This window comes from Oreochromis niloticus, linkage group LG10 (genome assembly GCF_001858045.2).
Source record: "Oreochromis niloticus isolate F11D_XX linkage group LG10, O_niloticus_UMD_NMBU, whole genome shotgun sequence".
NCBI classification, from domain to species: domain Eukaryota; kingdom Metazoa; phylum Chordata; class Actinopteri; order Cichliformes; family Cichlidae; genus Oreochromis; species Oreochromis niloticus.
Window position 1 is genome coordinate 28967614 of NC_031975.2, and position 22979 is coordinate 28990592.

At 37.8% G+C, this 22979-nt stretch overlaps 1 protein-coding gene across 1 annotated transcript in view; it reads right to left on the bottom strand.

Annotated features, from left to right (window-relative positions):
* Positions 1-868: 868 nt before the first annotated feature.
* LOC100711140 (polypeptide N-acetylgalactosaminyltransferase 10) overlaps positions 869-22979 on the bottom strand; it is a 92156-nt gene continuing 70045 nt past the window's right edge. Inside the window, exons 7-14 of the mRNA XM_003453950.5 lie at positions 16389-16506; positions 8492-8599; positions 6436-6657; positions 4693-4809; positions 3510-3659; positions 2827-3061; positions 1749-1954; positions 869-1667 (exon numbers count right to left, since the gene is read on the bottom strand). Coding sequence (XP_003453998.1) covers positions 2897-3061; positions 3510-3659; positions 4693-4809; positions 6436-6657; positions 8492-8599; positions 16389-16506 — 880 coding nt within the window. The 3' untranslated portion in view covers positions 869-1667; positions 1749-1954; positions 2827-2896. The remainder of the gene's footprint in view (positions 1668-1748; positions 1955-2826; positions 3062-3509; positions 3660-4692; positions 4810-6435; positions 6658-8491; positions 8600-16388; positions 16507-22979) is intronic.

The following is a 22979-nucleotide window of genomic DNA, read 5'->3' on the forward strand; positions in this document are numbered from 1 at the left end:
ACTATGTGAAATTAAACTAGTGGAAACGGTAAAATATTTTTTTAAAAGCAATACAAAATTGAAACCTTTGCTCCAATTTAAGTTTTAAAAATAGTTTAGTAAGAAAGACAACTATGTATAGCACGTATTAAAACCATTTCACAGCTTTATACACAATAAAAACACGGATGATAAACTATAAAAAGAGCAGAGGGTAATAAAACTTACAGTAGAATCATGCGATACACAAGTGCAAAGTCAGTAATAAAATACTGTGTACTTAAGAAAAAAATATTTTAAAAAATAACAATATTTCTTAAAGCTAACTATGTAGCATGCTTGAGTTCTTCGGCTGGTCATTCCACAACTGCTGAGTCCCTTTTAGTCTCTAAGCATGAGGTGAAAACAGTCAGCAGGTCCTTGCATGAGGATCTCAGGCTGTGCACCAGAGTCCTGAAATCCTGAGATTTTGAATCCAGTTTGCAAGAGTTTCCTAGATGAAGATAGTTTTTACTATCGACTAAAAATAACATATTTTTTGATGATAGAGATCTGAAGAGATTTGAGCTCCTGGAAAAAAATCTATGCAAGAATGTGGACATCATGCAAACTCCACGCAGAGAGGTACAAACCCAGAATCTTATGCTGTAAACCACTGTGCTGCTAATTCTGGACCTCTCAGGCTGAATGATCTGTAGATGTGTTTATGAAAAAATGAGGTTGTGCGACCGGTTGTACGGTTGCAGCAGATGGTCGCCCCTCCCTGAGCCTGGTTCTGCCGGAGGTTTGTTCCTGTTAAAAGGGAGTTTTTCTTTCCCACTGTCGCCAAAGTGGTTGCTCATAGGGGGTCATATGATTGTTGTGGGTTTTTCTCTGTATGTATTATTGTAGGGCCTACCTTACAATATAAAGCACCATGAGGCAACTGTTGTTGTGATTTGGCGCTATATAAATAAAATTGAATTGAATTGAAAGAGTGCACACTGGTTTTGTGCATTTTGTTTAGAAATCAACAATAAAATGATAATGAAACTTTTGGGAGACAGGGCTGTACCCTGAGAATTCCTTTAGCTGTCAGAGAATTGCTAACACATGCAAACAAGCAATGTGCGGCTTCACTTGTGTCTTCTGTAAATGGCATAAATATCTGTTGGTTTACAACTGTTAATCAATATATATGAGAAAACTGCTTAACTTTGCCTCAGTAGTAGTTTAGCATAGCAGAACATTTATTGAAAATATAATTTTAAAAAAGAAGTAGTTACCTGTAATTTACCAGACAACACAAAATACATCTTGAAATGAAGTTCACTTAACATTTAGTTGGTTTATAACATTATACAAAAAAGTTCACTTTAAAAGTCTTTGTGCCTTTGAAAAAAGTATATTTTTAGTAAATCTACACACTGTGCAGGATTTTGTCCCTCCTCATTTTCTCAAGTTGTGTGGAAAAAAAAGATGGCATTGACCAAAACATATAAATAACTGAAATAAAAACTGGATAGCTCATCCATTAAATCCTGCAGTATCGGCAGTATTATCAGTATTTTTACTGCAGCCTAATGAAGGTGTTTCCTTGGAAGTTTTTCCCTCCTATACATTCTTGAGGTCCAAGTCTTCAGTCTTTAAAAGCTCCACGTTTTCGGGGATTCCACAAGGCAGTCAGGTCTCACCATCATTCTCCCATCCTGATGGTAAACAGAATACAGTTAGTAAAATCACATATTTTATAATAGGCATTTTAAAATGAACTGTGTCTTTGCACTGACTGAGTGTTTGAGGTGCTGTTGCTCAGGCAAGCATGTCCTTCTTTTATCTCCTTTCCCACGACAAGCTTGCGCTTCATGATTGGATTCTGGATGTCACTGCTTGTGGTCCCACCAGCTCTTCAGCTCTCAGGGACTGCACTAGATCACTGTACCACAGGGTATGTCTGGAAAGCTGCATCTTATTCACGTGTAGCTTTCATTCAAACCTTGACAACATTGAAACAAAGGGAGGATATATAGGTTGCATAAATTCTGAGACCATTATAGCACTATTTAAGAGGCTTACTGGGTAATCCTCAAGGAAGTTTAAAGAAACTAGCAAAACATTAATGATAATTGTAATGGTGGTTTCATGTCTAGTTTCTCCATCGTTGTTAAATATTATTGAAGTTACATCAGTAAATGTTCATCACATTGGGCGAAATGAAATATAAATATTTTTTTAAAGGAGTAAACTTCTTTAAAATCAATCATAGCATTAACGAACAGGCCACAAAGTCAAAAGTCACAATTTTTACTTTTAGTGTGAATGGCTTCGCACACTTTACAGTTTAACCGTGAAATTTTCTGCATCTTCCATGCAAAGTACATGAGACACCAGTATTATGCTAGAGAACAAAGCAATAGCAAGGAGATTTTCGGTGCAGCACTGTATATCTTTTTGGAACCAATTTCAACTAGTGAATGCCAGCAACCACTTGCAAACTGGTTGGGGAACGCAGGTTCCTTACTGACTGACGGTTGCCCAGGTGCTGCAAGTCCTGTGTGACTAGGGCTTTATGATTTAAGGGCATGTTTTCCTTCTGTAGTGAGCCTTGACCCTGTTGCCTTACACTGGTTATGCTGACTGCAAACATAAGTACTGGGAGCAACACATGCAACCCTGTATGGTGTTTTATGTTTGCCAGCCCGGCAAGGCCCACTTTTAACATAAAATCAAACTCTAAAATGTGCTACCAATGATTCCATGAGGCTTCAGGACACTAGAGTAAGAGTGCAACAAATTAAAAAGCAAAGTAATTGGTAATTTGTCCATTTCAAAAAAAATTCAAACGTCTCTTCCCTAAAAAAGACTTACTTGAACAAAGATGACCATTGAGTCATGATCGTTCTTTTTGGAAGACGTGTCATCTCACTGTTCATTAAGCTCAGTTGGTGCCCTGGTTGAAGTGCTCCAGCACAGTGGCATTGGTTCTTTCAAACAACCACTGCTGGCTGAGAGAGGCAGGGTCACACGTGTTCATGAAGACTCGCCGCTCAATCGGACTGCTATCAATACAGCTGTTACTGACAGGATGATACAGACTCTTATCCTGGAGGAAAGATAAACATATACATATTATACAGGAAGCTAACTTTTTCGCATGACATTTATTTCATTCTTTAAAGAATTTGTAGACAGGGAAAAATCCAACACTCACTGGTTAATACAAATTTTACAGCAATAGCATAACTAAAGCCTTATTCTCCACAACAATTAAACCTGTTGTAAATAGCATATGTATGCATTACTGCCAGCAGGATGTTACACTTTGCTATTGCAAAATTTAAGGTATCTATCGACCTTTTTACACACACACACACTGAAATACTTGACATTTCAATTTTTATGTCTTTATTTATTTTTACTTTAGTGACTTAAAAAAAAATTCTTAAAGCCAAGACAGTTGGAGAGCATTGAATAGGATGAAGTAGTAAATACACTCATTTTCTACAAGCAGTGAACTCTAGAATTTCAGTCTCTATTTCTGTTCATCATACCTGTCTGTACCGCCACAGCTGGTTTCCCTTCATGCCGTGACAGTCATACAGGGTGACCGGGCTGCTGTGGGAGACGGCATCAAAGCACAGCTTCCTTGTATGCATGGGGTCACCCACCCGGATATCCTCCCTCCAGCCAAATGTTAACACCTGCAGGGAGCACATCTGAGCTGTAACAGCATCTGACTGTCCTTCCTTAGTTTGTTTTCGTAAAATTTCTACTTTTTTTTCTGTCAGATTGATTTTCTTGTTCAAATTGGGGTTATTATGATAGTGTTGCAGTGTTACATGTTGTAGCGATAGTAAAGCCAATAAAATACGCATTTTGGCTATATTTGATCTATACGGTAGTTTGTCCACACCGTTGTTCAATCAGTAGTCATACCCCAAAGAGTTGGAGTTTACATTTACACTCAGGTCCATAAGTTTTGAATGATGATACAGTTTTTTTAGTAGTGATGCTGTAAAAAACCACAGTGGACTTAATCAATTGAGATCTACAGTACACATACGATACACCTCCTTTCATTACTAAAGTTTTTGCTGTGTCACCCATTAAGAGTTCATTTCCCATGATCTGCTACCAAATCCAAGTTCAACATTTGGAATTAAATCCGGTTTTTATTTTTATTTAACTTTTGATATTACCAAAAAAATGTTTTGTCATCCAAAAACATGTGCATACAGCCTGCAGATGTTTATGGATGTGATGACTGTACACGTTTAGTCACCACAGGTAAGCATATCACTTTGCAAAAGTTAGAATGAGGTAACAGTACCATTAAAATGTATCTCAATTAAGTGATTAGACTTAATTTTGTACAGAAAAATAAAAAAAAAATTAATTCAAATATAACAATTTAAATAACGGGACAAATGATCCTTCTTTTGCAGAATTATTTGATACAGACATCTTTTCTCCACCTGTTAATTTTCATTTTTATTTGCTGTTTGTTTAATTTTGCCCAATTATGGTTTGGCTAAAATGAAGAGCATGGCATTAAAAAGGTCCACTTTCTGCCTCTCTTTTTAGTTTTTTTTCTCCTTAATATACCTTGTTGGTAAAAACAAATGAAAATAGTCTACCTGAAAAAAAAAAAGAAGCTTTTTTTTCACATCATCTCAGAGGTTTTAGGATAGGAACTAAAAAACCCAACAAGCTCATTTAAGAGGGTGCTCTTACCTGTCCGTGACTCCACCCCACCTCACCACGGCCTTTCACACAGTTCTCCAGGCGGATGGGACTCCCTGACACAAAGTGTTTGACCTCCATACACATTCCACTGCCCACATTCTGTATCTGGAAAGCACACATACAAATATGATAAACTTACATAAACCAGAAGCCCATAAACATGCTGAGATTACAATACACAGTATAATCTCTGCTCTAAGTGCTACACAAGTAAATCCATACACTGACTGTAGTCAGCAAATAGTTTTTCAGTTTTATCTTTTTTTTGTGCACTTCACGTGTAAAGGCTTAGAGGCATTTTATTTTTTTTTTGCCTTCCAGGAGTGTAACCACGCACTGATAGGAGTTGCAGCTTGTTGGAATAGAGGACAAAAATACTAAAAAATAGTGATGAAATACGTTTGCAATAACGCACTGTTTCTTGGTTTTTTTTATACCACTGAGAATTTTGGTATAACTCTCTTCAGCGCGTAAGCTCAATCCTTTATACCTTTTTAACAATTCCCATCAGTAATCCATTTTTCGTAAATCAAAAAACCCTCAAAACATTACACAAGTTGAAACCAGTAGAAACTATTTTCCTGCCTTAAGCCACTTTTTCGTGAACTTGTTACATTCACATAATACATTCATGATGCAATTTTACAGTGAAATTATAGAATTTGGTTAAGTCTGTCTTTTTGGTTTTGGCTGATCATAGGATAGGATAACTAGAGTTATTCATATTTCCAACAGCTTTAATTCTGTGGCTTCAGTTTGGGTACATTAAAAGTAGAATCTGAATATTGTGAATACACTAATTCTAAACTTTTTACATGAATTGAGTTAGCAAAAGAGGCCTTAGGCATGAAACATGATTCCCAGAAAATAAACGGGAAACTAGAAGCTGCTGATATTTTCAAAAGAAAGCTGGAAAAATACTTTTACCGTTTCATTAAGCCGAGTAAATTTTCATACATTTTGTAATAATTTTCACCTTGATTTGATGTAATTACTCATCTTGCCTCTAAAATGTTCTCTACAGCACAACTGAAACATGCTCATTAAGTGCCTGTTTTCTGATACTAAATGATTTATTGAACCTACACGCAGCAGTATTATATAATATATACATTTGAATTTATTTACAGCAGCAGAATACAATTTAGGATCCAGGCTCTGAGCTAATTACTTTCAGCAAATAGTTTGTGTACAAAAACTGGTGAGTGATTAGTAAATATCCCCTTTGTGGCTACAGGCAGATGCCTGGCTATTGAAAGGGGGATTAAAACAGCCATCATCAATTGGAGAAATGGGGAATTTTGCAGCAGATGTCAGAAAAGTGAGGCATGTTACACATGTATGACCCAGTGCAGCTGAAGGTGACTGTGTGAAGTCATGTTACTTGAGCCAGCCGGTTACAAATGGGGGCTTGTCCGGATTTCTAAATGAAAAATCAAACACGAAACATACCCTATGCCTTTATAGTCTCTGAAGTTATGAAAACACAATGGAAACAAAGTTGGATTTACAGATGTTTGAAAAATTTATTTATTTATTATTTTTTATTATGACATCTGACTGCAGAGATGTATTCAGTTTAGCTATTCCATATTCATTGTACGCACAAAAACCTTTCCGGATGCGTTTTTTTAATTTCTTTTTTAGTTTGTATCTCTATGCAATCAATGTCTGTTTATTTAATTTCTCTACATATATGAAAGCAGTTTCATGAACTAATCCAGCTCTTACCTCTCCCCAAGCAGCAGCAGGAGGTTCTACTGGTGGATAGTGTTTGGGAAGATCCCAGGCCACTTCATTCATGAACCACTTAAAGCTTTTACAGTTTAATCGGGTCCTCAGCTCTTTCTGCGCTGTCATGTCACCTGCAGACAGGTGCCGATACTCAGGTCGACGCTGGTACACATACTCTGCATATTCGTCCATCCAAACTTCTGCTACACGTTTTAGATTCTGAAATCAAGTTAAAAAGAGTTTCACATGGTTGGATTAATTCTTTAAAATAGATTTTGTGTTAGCAGACAATTCAAATTTCATACAATAGGAGCCTCTAACACATTATCAATAATGAGGGTCATAAAAACAGTTTAAGGGTCCACTTATGAGTAATGCAAACTTTAACATTCCCATTCTCTTCAGTTTGTTGTGGCTTTATACTTTAATGCATCAACTATGTGTTGTGTCGATGGATTCTGCAGCTGTCTGTGTTTCCACCTGCAAAGAAGTACCCTAGTGTAGGTCCTTTAGTTCCTGACAGTGAGACCAATTACATGGAGAGCTGCCATGGACTGATGTGAACTATGTTTACCTAGAATGATGTTTTTTTACTGTGTATTTGTCTCTAGGAATCTGCCCAGACAACGTCATCTTTATTGTTGCCATTTTCCACCATTGACCATTTTATTTGGGCTACATACATTGCAACTGACCTATAGAGTGCTCTCTTTGATTCAGCTTTGACTGAAGTGAAACCTCAACAAACAGGGAAAAAAGAGACTTTAAAAAATATCCGCGCTTATGTAAAGGGTCAGGTGATTCAGGGACATCACCATTTCAATGAAGCTAAGTTAGAGACTGTTCCTCAGAAACACAAAACAAAGCCAGTTACTTTCAGTTGCACACTGAGCTATACCGAGCCATGTTTCAGGCTGAGAGCAGAGGCATACATAATAAATGGTGTTTGGCTACACCTCAGATGATTAAGCGCTTTTAGACAATTTCCTATTCTGTGTAGGTGCTGGAAAAAAAATAACAAAGAACTTAAGCTCATTCTTCACAGTAGCACCTGCAAAGGCTATAAGTTGTAGATAGTGGATACACTGCATATTGCTGCCTCTTGCCTGGTGGTCTTTTATGAGTGAATGCTGAGCAGACTGTAAAGTACACTGAGATGAAAGAGTAGTGTACTTAGCAGAGGATGCAGAAAATACAAATCCTGCACTTTGTTATTCTGCACCACTCTGTGTGTGTGCATGCAAATGTATAGCATATGTGTTTACATGGAGGGTTAATGTATGTTTCTGTTTCTGTTTACTTGTTTAATTGAGCTTAATTAGCTAAAGGTTCATTTAACGGCTAGTTGATGCATTCAGCTTCACTGCTCAGTGGACTTCAGAGGCACAGATGTTGCTACAGTGTGTGTGCTTGTGCATGTGTATTTGTACTTTTATGAATACACACTTACACATGCACCTATCTACTAAAAACATCCCATCTTCCACATAAAGTCATAATTAGCAGAGATCCAAACATCATGTTTCTGTATTGCTTTTAAACCCTGAGTGTGAATACAACAAAACACTAGTGTGTCTAAAATCTGTTTATCTAAATCTTTACTTTTGTTTGAAGCATGCTGATTGATGGTTAATCATTCATTCCTTATTAAAAATCTTACTGGCAACAATAAGAATTTTTTTAAAGGGTAGGGGGTGGTGAGTGTGAGCAAGCACATGACGGGATGGACCATAATCCAGACTGAATACTCCTTCTAGTACTCCTTAGGATATTATAGTATAGCATTACTACCATATACTATTGTAATTCAGTAAAAATCACAATTATTAGTCTTTTAAAAAATGAAAAAAGAGCTCCTGGAATGGAAAAAGGATTTTCTTTAATTGATCAGGCTTTTTATCTTATTGACTAGTTCTCTACTAGTTTACAGAATACAATAATTGTTGCCCTATGACTTAAATGTATCAGAATATATGTTAGAGCCTGTGTATTATGCTTTTACAGTATGCAGAAAATCCATCACTGATCCACTGCACATAGTGAGAAGAATTACCTTTGCCAAGCTGATCCCACCAGGGACTTTGTAGGGGACATACTTCCTATAGATGTGTCCTACCCTGGAGCAAGGGATGTCCTCCATCCGACCACCACACATCCACAGCTTCAGAGACACAAAGAGAGGGAAAGAACGCTTTCATCTGATGAATCTTTATGGTCTTTAGAAGCTTTGTCCATTTTAAGATTCAAAGAGATGCACAAAGGTAAAGCAAGGTGAAGGAAGGAGATGACGACAGAGATGAGCAGAAGACTGATGGCTGAGCAGAAGGAGGAATAAGGTACAGTGATTCGAAGAGGCTTATAAATCCTGGGAGACCAACAGGAGAGAGGAGGTGTAATAAAGATGAGAGGACAGAGCAGAGGAGGCAGGGGGCACAAAAAACAAATTATGACAAGATGGTGACCTGACTTCACCTAAGAAGGAGGACCAGATGAGCAAAAGTCTCTCTGATAAATCACGGATACAATACTTATGTTACGATACTATTAAAATATTGTTGGTATTCAAAAAACACAACTGATTTACTAAAACTTCTGCCGTTTTATAGGAAAACAAGGTTTTTGCTACTTTTTTTTAATAGCTTTTAAGTACCTCTGTCTGAAGTGTTTGTTTGAAGGAAAAACAAACCTTCCTTTAAAGCATCATCTTTGTTTCTTTTTCTTTTTAGCTGTCTATCTGACATAACAGAGACATTCAACAGTGTGTCTTCATTTTAATCCTCCAGCAATAATAAAGGCAACCGTGATGATTTGCTTACTTGGCTTTCAATGAGGAAAACAGACCATGAGAAGAAAAGGAGGCTATGAAAAAGGGCGAGAAATAAAAGAAAGACTTAAAGACAACAGGCGGGATGGAAAAATGGGTTTTGTTTTAGCACAACTAAATGAATGGAAATGAGAAGCTCATTTGAAACATAAGTAAATACTATCAACAAAAGTTTGAATACAGACTTTTCTGCAGGACCAGCAGCACCAAACTACTCTTTCTCTCTGCCTCTCTCTTTGGCTGTTAATATGAGACTAAACAGGGTAAAGGTGGGGAAAGTTTGAGAACTTAGACATGAGTGAAGGAAAAGAACATGTTTTATACATCACTTCTAGTTATAGAGACATACATTTTAGTTTTTTAAATCGTTGAAGGATCGCGGTAAACCCTTTGTATCGCTGTCACATCTACATATGAACTGCTGTGTAGTAATAGGTTTACAGTTAGAGATCGGCTCAGTTCATTCAAAGCATTATTTTCCGTAGTTTCCTTAGACGTGTGACTCAGTGGCTCCCACCCTGCAGAGATGATAACATTGAAACTATAGAGGAACGTAGAGCAGATTGCATCTCAAATGCTAAAGACTGAAATAACAGCTAGTTGTCCTTCCAAGTCATCAAGTGCTGTCAATTTATCAAACCCACTGGCATCTCAAAGATATGCAGTGTCCTTTGGCACTGAGTTATGGCAGTACTCAGACACGTCTCAGTAGCAACATGTCACATATGGATGCTTCTAAAGAATCTCTTGCTGTTACATTTAAATGAACTATTTAATGGCTTTTTTTCAAAGTTAATGTTAATGCTGCTAAGGTATTTATGTAATAAACAAAAAGCTGATCTTTTCTTAAACCTAGCCAGCAACTTATGGGGAAGTGAAAACTAAACCTTTAAGCAAATCAAAATAAAACATAAAAAACAAAATAGAATTACCTTTGCTGGTGGATCAACGCACCATGTACAAATCTGAGATTCGGCCAGATGTTTTTATTGTTGCACAGTTTTTCATATGACCTGGTCTAGAACCAAAATCGATAAGCTAGCATACACAAACTTTAGATTATATGAGGAAAAACGTATTTCAAAATGTGGATTTTGAAGTGAACTCACTCCCACCTTATGATTTTTGATGAGTTTTTTAAATTTTTTTTGTCCTGTCTCGCTCCCCTCACCCACAACTGGTCACAGCAGATGGCTGCCCCTCCCTGAGCCTGCTGGTGATTTCTTCCTGTCAAAGGGGGGCTTTTCCTTCCCACTGTCGCCACATGCCTGTTCATTTGGGATTGTGTGACTCTGAGGTTTTCAGTTGTATTACTATACGGTCTTTACCTTGCAATATAAACTGCCTTGAGGCAACTGTTCTTGTGTTTTGGAGCCATATAAATAAAATTTAATTGAATTTACAGGTGGCAATGCGAAGTAAAAGCAGGTAATTGAATCCCAATGTTCAAGGAATGTTTAGTGTTTAACTTCAAAGACGTCTGATAATAAAATATTATTATTCAAGGATTTTTAGTGATTAAAATACACTAAAAAATTTTGGTTTCCACTGGATGAATAATTTTCTATGGGCTGCTCTGGCAGCAACTGCATAACAACACTTTTTTTTTCCTTTTAGCAATTTTAATATTGGTTTTGCAATACAAGTGGAATAAATACCTATCCTGTAGTAATTGCCATAAAGACATGAATCTGTTTGTGTTGGTTTTTAACTTTATGAGACACTAATGTGTGCCAGTGAATTATGGATATATTTTGAATTATTCTGACAGTGTACAAATATTAAACTGACAACCTGGTTGGCAACAAAAGGTAAATATTTCAGGTTCTGAAAGCAGTTAGCATAAACTTTGGCACGCATGGCTTGAAAGTTAGATTTTGCTTTTCATTATGAAGAAGTTCATTAAACATTGACATGTTTAATTGTTTTGCCAACTGCCGTTTCCAAGGGCAGGAATGAACAGTCAAGCTCAAGCCAAAACATAAAACCTACTCTGCCTCTCTATGTCAGGTTCAAATTTTAAACACATTCGGAGCTCAAATTTTAATTGAACTTGCAGACTAAGCTTACATCAAAACAATAAGACAAAACCACTGAGTATCTAGAAATCTAAAAAGAAAAAGAGCTGTCAGGCCAGTTAACGTTTCTCTATAGCTGCTCTACTTTTATTAATGAGGCGTGTGAGCTTGTCACGTGAAAATTTGTTTCACGGTCGAAGTAACATTAAGCTAATATATCGTCCAGGCATGAAGTTCTCATGACCCTGTGCTGTCATCACTGTCACTCTAGTACAGAGTCTCCCTGCTCACATGAGTGTTCACAACTCAGCTCAAGAAAAGAAACTACAGAACCACTGAATTCACTCCAAATGCATAAATAAAATATGTTGCTCCAAGAAAAAAAAATCCAGCACTGACTTAAAGTGCAACAAGAACTCGAGCTGTCTGTACTCGTGTCCAAGAATAAATAAAACATGAATGCATACAGTTTGATTTTCTTCTGTGTTTCAGTGGCCTGGTCATGTGTTTTGCTTCCACTGCATGAATAATAATGATCTAACAAAATGCTCGCAGCACTAAATCTAAAGTCAGTATACAATAGCATCAATTGCATTTTAATGCTTTGGGATTAGAACAACAATCTGAATGGACTGACCTTGTGTTTGTGTGTTTGTGTTTGTGTGTGTGTGTGTGTGTGTGTGTGTGTGTGTGTGTGTGTGTGTGTCTGTGTGTGTGTGGCAGTGTTTTCTTTCAACAGGATGTTTTATGAGATGCCTTATGAGTCTGGCGTGACACCTGGACTGGATTTACACCGGATGGCATTACCTTGGCATGCTGAGGAACCTTGGAATAGTCTTTGACTGAGATTTGTCCTTTAACTCACACAGCTTCTTTGTTTTTTGTTTTTTTTTAACCTGCACAGCATTATAAAAATGGGAGCATCCTGTCTCAGGGTAATGCTGAAAAACTAGTTCAAGCATCGGTACTACTGTAATCTGCTTCTCCTAAAAGCACTCTGAAATGCCTTCACTTGATCCAAAACGCTGCAGCAAGAGTCTTAAGAAGACCTAGAAAGAGAGCTATTTCTCCAACACAAGCTTCCTGTCAAAACCAGAATCAAGTTAAATCTGCCCAATCTTATCCTGAAAACCTCACAGTGAGCAGACAAAACAGAACATCAACTTTTGACATTATTCTTCAACCAACTAGAGGTTGGATCAGGGTAACCTGAACCATTACATTGTAGGCCTCAGACCCTGATTGATACAGGGCATCCTGAGTGCTTCTCCATCACTCCCTTTCTCTTACTCTCCATCCATTAGCTGTGTGTTTTCTCTGTTCCAAAGTCTGAGTTTTGCCCTGTTTATTATTTTATTTCTATCTATCACCACGAGTTTCCTCAAAGGGATGAGTTATATTTCTGTCTATATTATAGGTCTCATCCCTTGAGTTGACTTTTACTGTGATTTTACAAGTAAATTTAATTGACCAAAGGCCAATATAAAAAAAAAAATCTATAATAAGCAGGAAGGGGAAAAAATCCACATCAAACATGATATTTAAGAGCAAAGACATATTATTTGATGATGTTGCCGTGGAAACAAGAACCAGAAAGCCAGTGTACTTTTTATTCTTTCAATAAGATGATTTTATCACAGGCAAGGGTAGGAAAGTTTGTCTGTAGCTGTCTATGTCTATCCAGTGCTAAATCCATAAATATGAAATAACATTCTTTAAACTTTTTTTTTTTCAATTTATGTTTTTAGAAAAGTTTTACCCTGCCAACTATTTGGAAGTTGGCAAATGTTTTCTTTGAACAAATACCCTTTTTCTGGCTCCATCCATGGAGGTTTAATTATTTCTGCCTCCAGAGCAGCTCTGTCTCCAAATGTTTGCATAAATATAGCTCGTCCGAAGCAATATAAAGACTCCACAGTCGGTTTTATGCCTGCACTGTCCCTCTCACCCTCCCTGTGAGGTCACATTGCTTCTGCTCTTTGGGCCTTTATGTTCTGACATTATCTTGGTGTGTGAGCTGGAAATGCTTGGTGTTCCCACACCGCTGTCACCAGGATGGAGCTTTAGATTAACTGTACCACTGAGTAAAGTAATTGTGTTTCACATGCAAGCAGGGCCCGGCTGTCTGTGGGAGCAGCAGTTTGGTTGTAAGGATTAGTATGAGAGCCTGTTAATCTTCTCACCTCAGGAGACTGGCTGTCTGCACTATATCAGCTAATGGGGATCTTAATAAAAAGGAAACCAAATTGAATATCTGAGCATATAAAGTAGACTTAAGAGGCACAGCAAGGCGTGCGCTAATAGGAAAAATTAATAGTGATAATCTTGACCAAAATAATAACCTTGGTAAAGGGTATTATCTTAATGATTACTTAAATTAGACAGAAAACTTCAAAACTGTATTAAAACATAAAAGCTGTTCTCACCAGGCTCAGCCCTGGGCCATTGATGCCATTAGTCTAGGCCTATCATTTGTTTCACATGCCCAGCTTCTAATCCTCACCTTTTGTTCAGACCTAAAGACACTCAACTGCAGTACAATCCATCATATTACAGTTTTAAAACGGATTATACTTTTGCATCATGACGTATGGGTATCCAGGTATAGGTGACCTTGGTTTTTGGAATTAATCAGTCATTCAGAAACCGATTTTATTTCCACCCAGACATCCATACATCAGTTTTCCTTTTCTTCATCTTCTTATTTTGTATAGTGTTGTCATTTATGGTAAGCATTGGGCAAATTCCTTCTCTTATATTCATAACTTTATATACCGACTGTGATTTCACCCATTGGTTTCTAGAAATTTTAAAGCTTTAGACCCCAGACGGCTGTTCTTATCATTGTTTTTTTGGAGTCAGAAACCACAAAACTTTGACAAATGAGCGCATTGCTATAATCTAATACTAACCAGTAAACCTTTAGTTGAAAGATAAAGCCAGCACAGAAGCGCTAAAAAAAATCATTGTCTGACATGGCCATTTACAGCTGGCTCCAAAAGCAGGTAAGTCTCCCCATTTCAGACTGCCAAGGTACTACACCCAACTCAATCAAGATTAAAAAAGCATGTTTACAGCCCGTTACACACAGTGTTGAGGATTTTGTAGATGCTTTCACCTTTCATAGAAACTATACAGTGGCTCAGTGTTATTTTTAAAAATTATGAGGATATAAACAGCACAAAAAGGAAGGAAATATGTGTTTGGTTGATTATTTCTTTGTAGTAACAGTGCTTTTAATCTTATACCAGTGGTAATGAAAATGTATTTGTGGGTTGAGCAGCAGAGTTGAGAATGTGGGTTGCACACATAAAAAACTTCTTTGCCAAACAGCTTATTCTGTGACTCACACGACAACATTGGCGGACTTGTGAGAAATGCTGACAAAAGCAATCTGTGACCAGCATGAGGACGAAGTGCCAAGCTGTTGTGGCTGTGTATGATTCTTCCAGATGCTACTGAGTGAATAAATGAATGAAAACATTTTTAAATTGCTAGTATGTCTTGTTTCTTAAGAGTTCAATAATCCAATCCAGTAAATGACACCCAACAGGAGTCAATAGTAGAATCTTTGATTTGAAGTTTTTCATGGGTGCAAACCACGTACTCAACGCTGCTTCTCAACCCACAAATGCAATTTTCCAAATGAGGTACCATTTAAGGATAATTAGACTGGCGTTAATCAACCAAAAACAAATGTCCTTACTTTTGTGCTAAGCTTAATCAGATGCAGATGTAGTCAAAAGCATAATATGATATGATCCCAGGAGGAGACACAAATACCTTTGGGGTTGCATCAAGATGGGACAAATCAAAAAAGCTACCCGCTGTGGTGATCCCTTGTGTCTAAAGGGGCAGCCGAAAGTAGCTCCCTTTCACTTGAGTGGCTCAACTTGCCGTGGTCTGAACTTACTGTGATACTAAATGAAGCTTATGCGTAAATTCACTAAGGAAGATCCCTAATCAGTCATCTGCCTGCTTTCCTGGGTGTTAAGCTGCTTTCTGTTCATTACATCACTACCACTTTCCCACGCTGTCAATCTCAATACAGTCATCATTACTCTAGTCCAATCATCTCCTTGCCCTTGAGCCAATCAGCCTCTGCCTGTGCTCATTTCTTTCTCCCTTTCAAACTGTCATTCATGCAACCCATCTCCACCTCACAGGGACCTCAGTCAGAGCTCCGCCCAAGCCTCAGTCTTCATCTTCACCACCACCACCATCGTAAAGCTCACTTTACTTCTGTTTCCAAAACAACCAAGTTGGCAGTGATACACAGCTAAATGAAAGCCTCCAAACACAGGACACATCTTTTATAGGCTACAGTCTGTGCTTTGCACCAACTCATCGGTCCCAGTGACCATACCTCTAATAATGCAAACTTTAAGCTTTAATAATAATAACAATAATGATAATTATGGCTGGACTGGTGTAGTGATTCACTGAGGTGGTGTGAGAAACATACTGATGTTATAAATGTATGTACAACTATTTGTTCTATCTAATTCTGAGAAACACAAAGGGATTTTCTGTGTTTCTGTCTTCTTCTGCTATGAATCTGATCACAGAAATGTTTGGTGAGAAGAGAAGAACACTCCCTTGGACATCTTGCTACCACCTTCACTACCCCCCTCTGTCAACAACGTTGACGCTAAAGTAGACATAAAAGTAAATGGGCATTACGAGCGTTTTCAGTGCTGTCTGAGCTTGTTAAGATGTGGCTGAAGCGTGGCCTGAAGGAAATACTAATAGAGTTAAAGGGAAACATTAGAAATACACTCTCAGCTTGACTCCCAAAGCCAGAACAAAAACAACTCCCTTGGTCCTTTTGAAAAAAAAAAAAAGTTGAGTAATTCATAGATTTGCTGGAGGGAAATGAAAGGATTATAATATTGTCTGGGAACACCTTTAATTTCCAGGCAATCTTTTACTTAATTTTTTTTTTTTTTTTGAACTGATGTAATCATGAAAGGCTAAAACCATGGCAGAGTGGCTCCATACAGAACCATTAACAAACAGGTTAAAGGCAAGAATATAATCTGGCTTCACATCCTCAATTTAATGGCAAAAACATGATATAATGGATAATATTATCTATACATATTTACCTTAAAGGAGATCTCATACTGCTCTCCTCCCCAGATCTCCAGACCAGTGTCGTATCCTCCCAGCTCCCAGAACCATTTTCTATCCACAGCAAACAGTCCACCTGCCATCACTGGTGACCTAAAAGACCCAATGTAACACACTCAGTCACTGCTTGCGTTGCATTTTGTGCAACAGCTTTTACTTAAAACCCTTACATATCCATAAAGAGTAGAAGCATCACAGTAATATCAAACCTGCCAAGGACAACATCTAAACAGAAAAATCTAACAGCCCTACCTTTTGTGTGATTTGAAGTGTGGATTTATTCAAAAGGACAAACATGTTATCATCAGTGCATATAAATACAGCACTACTTCAGACCCGTTTCATGAATAATGTGTAGGTTAGTATGGTACTTAAGGTCAGTTAGGGCAGCTTTGTTGAGTAAAATTACAAGGTTAAAAGACGTGTATTACACGTGTCAATGCTCTATTTAATAGTAACAGCCATAAAGAGTCACATACCCTTATACTGGAACAATTCTTGCATATTTACTGTACCTACAAGTCCAGGTATGGTTATAAAACATACAGGTTGAAAAGGAATATATCCATAAACCTTCTCCGTGCCTAGCAGGTCCATATTCAACATCCTCTATGCATTACATCCACTATCCCTCCTCTGCACATGTCCAGACCAACTCAGCTTCACCTCACTAACGTTGTCTCCAAAGTTCACAACCAGAGCTGTTGCTCTGATACACTCATTTCTATTCCTGTCCTAACCCTAACCCACTCTCAACAAAAATCTACCAGCTCCATCTTTAACTGGTACAAAATAACACTTTTTAAAAAATAAAACTACATGCTTTGGAAGAAAAAAAAAAGAGCTGATTGTATGGGAAAACCTGTATCCTTCTAATATGAATGAAGTTCAGCATCTACCTTGATAGTGAATTAAATTTGCAATGGACATGTAAAGGAAATTTAACATGCTTGAATGTGGCATTAGAAGTTTTCTTGTGGAGTCTGGAGAAGGTTTTCAACCAGACTGACTCCCTCCGTCACCCTTCAGGCCATCCTTAGAGCAAAATCTACAGCTGCTTTTCTTGCAGTGGTGTTGGTATGTATGTATTCATGGGAATCATGAACTCTGACATTTACACAAGATTTTTTAATGCAAACCTAAGCAACTTAGTCAACAAATTATACACCGGAAATGGAACTGTTAGAAGTATAATGGCTCGAAGCTCACCATCCACCTGCTAACAGAATATTTTACAAAGGAGAAAATGACAGTTTTGAAACAGCTCTCCCAGTGCTTGGACCAAAATCACATAAAGTCTGTTTTTGTGACCTTGAAAAAAAAAAAATCTAAGCTGGTCATTGCTTTAAATGGTAAATGCCTTTTGGAAGCAAAAATAAAACGAGTGAGAATATTCAGAGGAATACAGACAGTAAGTCACAGTGCATGTATTCCTAGTGGTTCCCATTTCTCACCAGATAATGAAGATGCTCTGCACAGTACAAAACCAATTAACCCACTATAGAGCACTGTGGCTTCTGTCTGCTGTGTCAAGATCTGTGCTGCTAAGCGCGAGGCTTGTTAGCTGTTATGTGGCTGCTGTACATGATTGTTGCTGCTGCACACCTGAGGCACAAAAACTGGGGCAGCAGGTGCGCACACAAACACAAGAGTACGTCAGATTTCTTGTGAAGAACTTCACCAACTAGATCCGATCTTTAACCCCCAACTTTCCACTCAACACCTGACCCCAAATGATGCAGCACTAAATCAAACACTGAAGCGCATCATTCTCATCTTTCTATCCCCCAAACGAGATGCGGTCCACTTCACTGCAGAAATATCACAGCACACACACTCGCAGGTACACGCAGGTTGTCATAGCTACAAGCTTTTCATCAGGTGGAAATCGGAGGTGAGTGAGCCAGCAGGTAGTCTGCTCTTGCCAAAGTCGTCCCTGAGGAGGATCAATTAAAGGCAAACAGTGCAGCTACTGTACTGTCAGCAGTGAGAAACACTGTAGGGCTTCTCACGCCTCGTGAGCAGTGAGCACAGATATGAGTCCCTTGGTGATAACAGCCAGGTTTCTGCAGTTTTCCCTTTTCAAGGGTGAAAATAATTAAATGAATGAATAAGCAGTGATTACAGAAATCTCTGTACTCCTCTCCAACACTGTTTAATGTCTTTAACACATCATAATTACTCTGGGCACACTGTGTCGGGTTTGCCTCTAACACCCGTGCAGCTTGTTTACGGTCCTTCATTTTTTAAAATTAAAATAAAAACCATTTGGCGTGATGAAAACATTTATGCTTCCTGTGCCCTCTGTGGGGCACGCTATCTGATGCAACCCTAAATTAGCACTCACAGCTCCACAATGCGCACAAATGATAAACAAATGTCTAAGTGCAGTGTAATAAAATTAACAGATTTTCCAATTTACTTTCTCAATGACAGCAATATTAAATGAAATACTGAAAACTTGGTGGTTTACTCGGTCCATCCTTACTTTGGCCAGCACATCAAGGTCACTTGATGCTTCCTATAGAACACTGGTATGCCTCTTGGGTCTCTAAATTTGCCTTTTATTGTTTTAATCACATAAACCTATCAGCATAAGAATACTTTGCTTGGAAACTGTCCCTGCACACTCACTTTTTTGCAGTAAATGATGGGTCCTGGGACATTTGTTGTCTATTGCAATGCTGTCAACCCCTCTTGTCATGTTAGTTCAGGCCAAAACAATCAACTAGATTTTTAAATTGCTGTTTTGTCAGGTTTTGCTTTGTCAGAGGTTTCTTCCTATTAAATGGGTGTTTGTCCTCCCCGTGTTCACCAAGTGTTTAAGGCCAGGTGGGCCAATGTGTTTGAGGAGCGGCTCCAAAAGCAGACGTATGGAAGACAAAACTAAAGGGTAACAAAAGGTGAGCTGTTTATTTAGGCTGGTAGTATAACCTAGAAATCAAAAGGACAATAGCAAACTTAGGCAAAGACCAAAAGCTAAACTAAACTGGAAAAACCTAGAGCTAAACATGAAAACTATGGCAAATACATAAACATAAACCTGAACAGGGGCATACCAAGAGCACAAACATGAACTTGAGCAGGAGCATGAAGACACAAGAAAGCCATAGACATGTGAACAGTTAAACAGACAACCTGACACTGAACAGAGGGAGACAGGGGCCTTAAATACACAGGAGGATAATGAGGGAAGTGAAAACACCCGGGGACAAATGAGCCTGAATGCCACAGATGAAGTACGACTAAACGCACTAAACATGGAACACCAGACTCTACACAATAAAACAGGAACAAGAAAAGGACGTAGACAAGACAAGACAAGCTTGACAACACGGAACACGCAGACATGAGACACATGACAGACTGCACGGAAAACAGAAGACACATAAACAAGGAGACAGAGAAGAAACATAACTACACCAAAACTTAACTAAACCCTAAATAGAATAATAATGCAAGAACTTCACAAAAATACAAAATAAACTCAAAATGCTGAGTCGCGGACCCAGCCTCCTCACACTAAGTGTTTGGTCAAGCGGAAATTGTTTGGATTCTCTCTGCATTACTTTATATTTGACCTTTAAACAGCCTCGAGTCTCACAGATTTGCATATCATGATTTATCATATCACAGATGATTGATGATACTTTTTTAGCCCAATACACACTGACTATATTAGAGGGATTAATAAAAAAGGTGTTTTAGATAGTTATTTACACATTGTTTTACGCCTACATCAATCAAGATTTAAGACATTCTGTTTGATCTGACAGAGCAAGAAGGAAAAAAACCTCAAATTACACATCACTGCCTGAAAAAGTGTTGCTCCAAACAACTGGTCTAAATCTACATCAATGTAAATATGAGCACAGTCAGTGTGGAACACTGTGGGGGTAAGGACTTAATTACAGCTGAGACAAAGTGAAGCAAAGGAGCTGAGACGGAGTTGCCAATCTAATTTAAGCTTCTGTCTTAATTAAGAAAGCTCATCTTGCGGTAAAAAACTTCAGCACTTTGTCTTGTCACAATTATCCTCAGAAATTATATTATTGTTCATTGTGCCAGGAGAAAGTCTGATTTTGCCCTTTACTTTCATACTTTCTTGTCCATAAGCTACACGTCTTTCTTCTATCTCACACTGTCACACTATCACATGGCAACATTCAGCAGAGGAAACCAGTGGATTTTTTTTATGCTTCAGTCATAAAAGCAGAATTACCAAAAAGCTGCTGTATGCCAACCAGTCAAATTGCATTTTACTTGCAAGTCAGTGCATGTGTGTAACATGTTATATTTAACATCTAAAACGGTATTTTGTGAGGTCACAATGACCTTGACTTTTTGACATTTAAGCACAGTTATTCTAATAGTTATTAGTTATGCTTCTAGTTATTCTAATCACTTCATTCTTGCATCCAAGTGAAACTTTGAGCCAAACTTGCAGAAGCTCCCTCGAGGACTTCGTGAGAAGGGGACAGACAAGTCGAAAACATAAAACCTCAAGCCTCAGAAATTGTTTCCTGTTGTTGTTAAAGTGTCCCAAACCTACAAAACACAGATTATACATATTCATAAGGGAAAAACATCACAAATGGGCATCTGGCACCTGTCTCTAGATGTTCTCACTTGTGAAGTGCTGTTTTATAGCAGTGTGATCGTACATAAGAGAACCACTAAGCATACGGTTCAGTTCATCTGTTGCTATAATCCGTATAGTTAGATGAGCACTGCAGTGCACCAGTGAAGTGGCTTATTGGGAGGGTTTGACTTGCAGTGCAGCATCTGATGTATGAGAGCACAGATTTTGGGAGCAGAAATGTAAAAGACACAAATGTCTGTATATCACTACTAAATACAGAAGGGAAAAAATGTTGTCAATATTTAAAGAGAGCCAATCGGATAAATGATGGATGGATGAATATGAAGATGTTTTTTCACCTCTCATCTGAAAGATTTTAGTTCTACAGGCTGATGGAGGTTCTCAGGCATCATAGCTCTATCTACTTAACATTCAAACCTCTATTTTCGCTCCAGGTTGCCTTCAGATTAAGTGCTTAGAACTACAATGACTGGATGACTGAGAACCCCACACAGACACCTCAAGCATATAAAATACATAAAAAGACTGCGTTAGGCCACCTCTGGAGGCGGAGAGACTGTTCATAAGCATGGCTTAATACACGGACCAGTTTTAGTTAAAGGAAAAAAAAAAAAGAAAGTGGAATCAATTTACATTCTACAGTGTTAAAAATGTATACAAAATTATACACGTTTTTCACTACAAAAATGAATGTGTTCATAGTTAGGGGTAGTTTGCATTACAGAACTTTGATGTAATTTGTGTTACTTTCATATTCTGCATAAACTGGCTTATCTGATAAACTTAGCCTTGTGCTAAGCTAGCATAATTTAGCAAAGAGCTAGTAGGCCAAAGTATTCCTTGTTAAAAATATTTTACTGTAATCAATACTTATGTTCAAGCAGACAAAAAAAATAAGAGCTGATCTCTACTTTAAGAAACATCCAATATATATACCTGATTCTGCAATTCTTTTTAAAAATCCCAACAGTAACATTACTGGAGTAGGAGTAAATGCATCTTAAGTAACTGTTTGAACTACAGTATTTTCATTTCATTTCATTTCATTTCATTTCATTTCTTTATTTATTTCACACATGGTTCAACAGTGCCTCTCCTCCCACACACAAAACCCCCCTCCCATCAACATAACACTGCACCCATGGGTGAAAAGGAGCAGGAAGAAGAATAAATTCTTATTAGCACCTGCCCCCTATCTGCAATCCAAATATTTTTACACGAGGGCGCCAATAACCCCCAGAAAACCCTCTAACGTATCTTTATGTAACAATGCAAAACTAAACAACAAATCAATATAATCAGCAATATACAGCATTAAATGGCAATGAAAATGTTTTCTTCCACATTTAGTCCTAATTACTTTCATGTTCTTCATATTGAGTTATCCTTTTAAGTATGTAACACATTTTAAAACGGTGCATGTTTGTACAGCTCTTGAGATTATCTTCAAGAGAATTCCATATTCTTATACCTTTAACTGTTGGACACATTTGCCTTTGTGTGGTTCTAGCAAACTTATGCTTAAAGTCAAACTTCCTTCTACTGTCCCCACTTCCTGAACACAATACAAACAAACTTTGTAACTTGATTGATTGATTGATTGATTGATATACCTTTATTAGTCCCACAAGGGGGAAATTTCATAAGGCTGCCGACCTATTGCACGCAATGGCGGCGCCATCTCACCCTCCGACCATACATACATTACACAAAACATCACATGGGGAAGACAGGTCAGAGGGGTAGGAAGACAGGTCAGAGGGGTAACTTAAGAGGTAAATTATTATTTTTTGCCTTGCACAAGAATAATAATGTCTGTAATTTCACTAAGTCTTCAAATTTCAACAATTTCGATTTTATAAACAGATTATTTGTATGTTCTCTATATTTAACATTATGAACCATTCGTACCACTTTCTTCTGTAACAAGTATAGAGGATGTATATAAGTCGCATATGTATTC